This window comes from Priapulus caudatus, unplaced genomic scaffold (assembly GCF_000485595.1).
Source record: "Priapulus caudatus unplaced genomic scaffold, Priapulus_caudatus-5.0.1 Scaffold216, whole genome shotgun sequence".
NCBI lineage: Eukaryota > Metazoa > Priapulida > Priapulimorpha > Priapulimorphida > Priapulidae > Priapulus > Priapulus caudatus.
In genome coordinates this window covers 239,570-243,000 of record NW_014577277.1, presented here as the reverse complement: position 1 = coordinate 243,000, position 3,431 = coordinate 239,570, and the positions used below count along the sequence as shown (strand labels likewise).

Below are 3,431 nucleotides of genomic sequence, written 5' to 3'. Positions count from 1 at the left end.
CAGTCCGGGATTGTGCGTACGGGATTCAGTCCGGGATTGTGCGTACGGGATTCAGTCCGGGATTGTGCGTACGGGATTCAGTCCGTGATTGAGTCCGCGATTGTGCGTACGGGGTTGTGCGTACGGGATTGAGTCCGGGATTGTGCGTACGGGATTGAGTCCGGGATTGCACATACGGGATTGAGTCCGTGATGGAGTCCGGGATTGTGCGTACGGGATTGTGCGTACTGGATTGAGTCCGGGATTGTGCGTACGGGATTGAGTCCGGGATTAAATCCGGGATTGTACGTACGGGATTGAGTCCGTGATTAAGTACGGGATTGAGTCCGTGATTGAGTCCGGGATTGTGCGTACGAGATTGAGTCCGGGATTGTGCGTACGGGATTGAGTCCGTGATTGAATCCGGGATTGTACGTACTGGATTGAGTCCGTGATTGAGTCCGGGATTAAGTACGGGATTGTGTGTACGGGATTGAATCCGGGATTATACGTACGGGATTGAGTCCGGGATTGAATCCTGGATTGTGCGTACGGGATTATGCGTACTGGATTGAGTCCGGGATTGTGTGTACTGGATTGAGTCCGGGATTGTGTGTACTGGATTGAGTCCGTGATTGAATCCAGGATTGTACGTACGGGATTGTACGTACGGGATTGTGCATACGGGATTGAGTACGGGATTGTGCGTACGGGATTGTGCGTACGGGATTGTGTGTACTGGATTGAGTCCGGGATTGTGTGTACGGGATTGAGTCCGTGATTGTGTGTACTGGATTGAGTCCGTGATTGAATCCAGGATTGTACGTACGGGATTGAGTACGGGATTGTGCGTACGGGATTGTGCGTACTGGATTGAGTCCGGGATTTTGCGTACGGGATTGAGTCCGGGATTGTGCTTACTGGATTGAGTCCGGGATTGTGCGTACTGGATTGAGTCCGGGATTGTGCGTACGGGATTGAGTCCGGGATTGTGCGTACGGGATTGAGTACGGGATTGTACGTACGGGATTGAGTTCGGGGTTGTGCGTACGGGATTGTGCGTACGGGATTGAGTCCGGGATTGAATCCGGGATTGAGTCCGGGATTGAGTCCGTGATTGAGTCCGGGATTGTGCGTACGGGATTGAGTCCGGGATTGAGTCCGGGATTGTGCGTACGGGATTCAGTCCATGATTGAGTCCGGGATTGTGCGTACGGGATTGAGTCCGGGATTGTGCGTACGTGGTTGAGTCCGGGATTGTACGTACGGGGTTGTGCGTACGGGATTGAGTCCGGGATTGTGCGTACCGGATTGAATCCGGGATTGTGCGTACGGGATTGAGTCCGAAATTGTACGTACGGGATTGAGTCCGGGATTGTGCATACGGGATTGTGCGTACGGGGTTGAGTCCGGGATTGTACGTACGGGATTGAGTCCGGGATTGTGCGTACGGGATTGTGCGTACTGAATTGAGTCGGGGATTGTGCCTACGGGATTGAGTCCGGGATTAAGTACGGGATTGTACGTACGGGATTGAGTCCGTGATTAAGTACGGGATTGAGTCCGTGATTGAGTCCGGGATTGTACGTACGGGATTGAGTCCGTGATTGAATCCGGGATTGTACGTACGGGATTGAGTCCGGGATTGTGCGTACAGGATTGAGTCCGGGATTGTGCGTACGGGATTGAGTCCGAGATTGAATCTGGGATTGTACGTACGGGATTGAGTCCGTGATTGAGCCCGGGATTGTTCGTACTGGATTGAGTCCGGGATTAAGTACGGGATTGTGCGTACGAGATTGTGCGTACGGGCTTGAGTCCGGGATTGTGCGTACGGGATTGAATCCGGGATTGTACGTACGGGATGTACGTGCGTGATTGAATCATGGATTGTGCGTACGGGATTGTGCGTACGGGAGGGATTGTGCGTACTGGATTGAGTCCGGGATTGTGCGTACGGGATTGAGTCCGGGATTGTGCGTACTGGATTGAGTCCGTGATTGAATCCGGGATTGTACGTACGGGATTGAGTCCGGGATTGTGCGTACGGAATTGTGCGTACGGGATTGTGCGTACTGGATTGAGTTCGGGATTGTGCGTACGGGATTGAGTCCGGGATTGTGCGTACTGGATTGAGTCCGGGATTGTGCGTACGGGATTGAGTCCGGGATTGTGCGTACTGGATTGAGTCCGGGATTGTGCGTACGGGATTGTACGTACGGGATTGAGTCCGTGATTGAATCCGGGATTGAGTCCGTGATTAAGTACGGGATTGTGCGTACGGGATTGAGTCAGTGATTGAATCCGGGATTGAGTCCGTGATTGAGTCCGGGATTAAGTACGGGATTGTGCGTACGACGTGTGTATGTTAATTTTCGTGTGGAGTTGCCTATTGTTTTCGTGTAGTGGTTAGTTGGTTATTGTGTTTGTTTTGCTGTTTGCATAGTATAGATAATATAGGTTGTTTCGATGATACAATGTGTCTTATTGTGAATGGGATTCTATTGTTAGTAAAAACTTGTATGTCACCATAAGAAGAGCATTCCTTCTCCTAATAAATCCTTTGATGGATTGGCCCTCCCCTGATGGCTTCCCTTAATGGCTTTCTTACAGTTACTCTCAACGTTTTAACGTTTTAAGCAAAATTTTACCGATTTTTAATTTTCAACTTTATTCGATGGCTAACACTATGTGCCACCTCAGTACATGCTCATTTCTCCATATAACGGTACATGTGAACTTTCAGAGCGTTTTGATTGCCCGCGTACATGTATAGTGAGCCGCGGCTGACGTCACTATGACATGATACATTACAACCAGCATTTTCACGATATTCGCTGAGCCAGTATCTATCAACATCAACCCTTCTACAGCTGTCATCTGCCAGTGAAGAAGAATACAAGCAAAATAATCTAAGTGTTCGTTTAATTTGGAGATTTGTTTTCAGATTAAATATGTTTTCGGTTTAATTATGAGGCACGTGTTTTCAGTGTGTGATTTCGGGAATCCAATATTTTTTCTTGTTCTTCCTCTAGAATTACAGTCAAGGAAGCAACCAATAAGGCAAAATATCGTTATTACCCCTGCTGGCTATCACAGTAATGTCTATGAGAGCATTTTAAAACGTATTGCTATCAGATCGCTATTCTGTGATCGTGTGACACGCTGATGAAATGTATAGCCGCAATGAATCACGCTATGAAGCTCATATGTATTTGTCTTTGGTCTGTGCCAGGTAATTACGCCATTCCGCAGCCTCATACTCTGTGCCGACAGCCGGAAAGAGATGGAGGACTGGATTGCGGCGTTACGGTCTGCAGGAAACAGAGAGTTCTATGACGTGAGTGAGAAGTCCGGGTCATGGCTATCTGCTTATCTCTCTTTCAGTTTCTCTATTGCTCTATCTATCTATCTATCTATCTATCTATCTATCTATCTATCTATCTATCTAT

The 3,431-nt window shown here is 48.5% G+C and overlaps 1 protein-coding gene across 1 annotated transcript in view; it reads left to right on the top strand.

Annotated features, from left to right (window-relative positions):
- The window catches only part of LOC106807460 (diacylglycerol kinase delta-like), a gene marked incomplete in the record, with an annotated part of 112,976 nt that overhangs the window by 68,538 nt on the left and 41,007 nt on the right, over positions 1-3,431 (top strand). Inside the window, 1 exon segment of the mRNA XM_014809796.1 lies at positions 3,215-3,319. Within this exon segment, the coding sequence (XP_014665282.1) occupies positions 3,215-3,319 (105 nt within the window).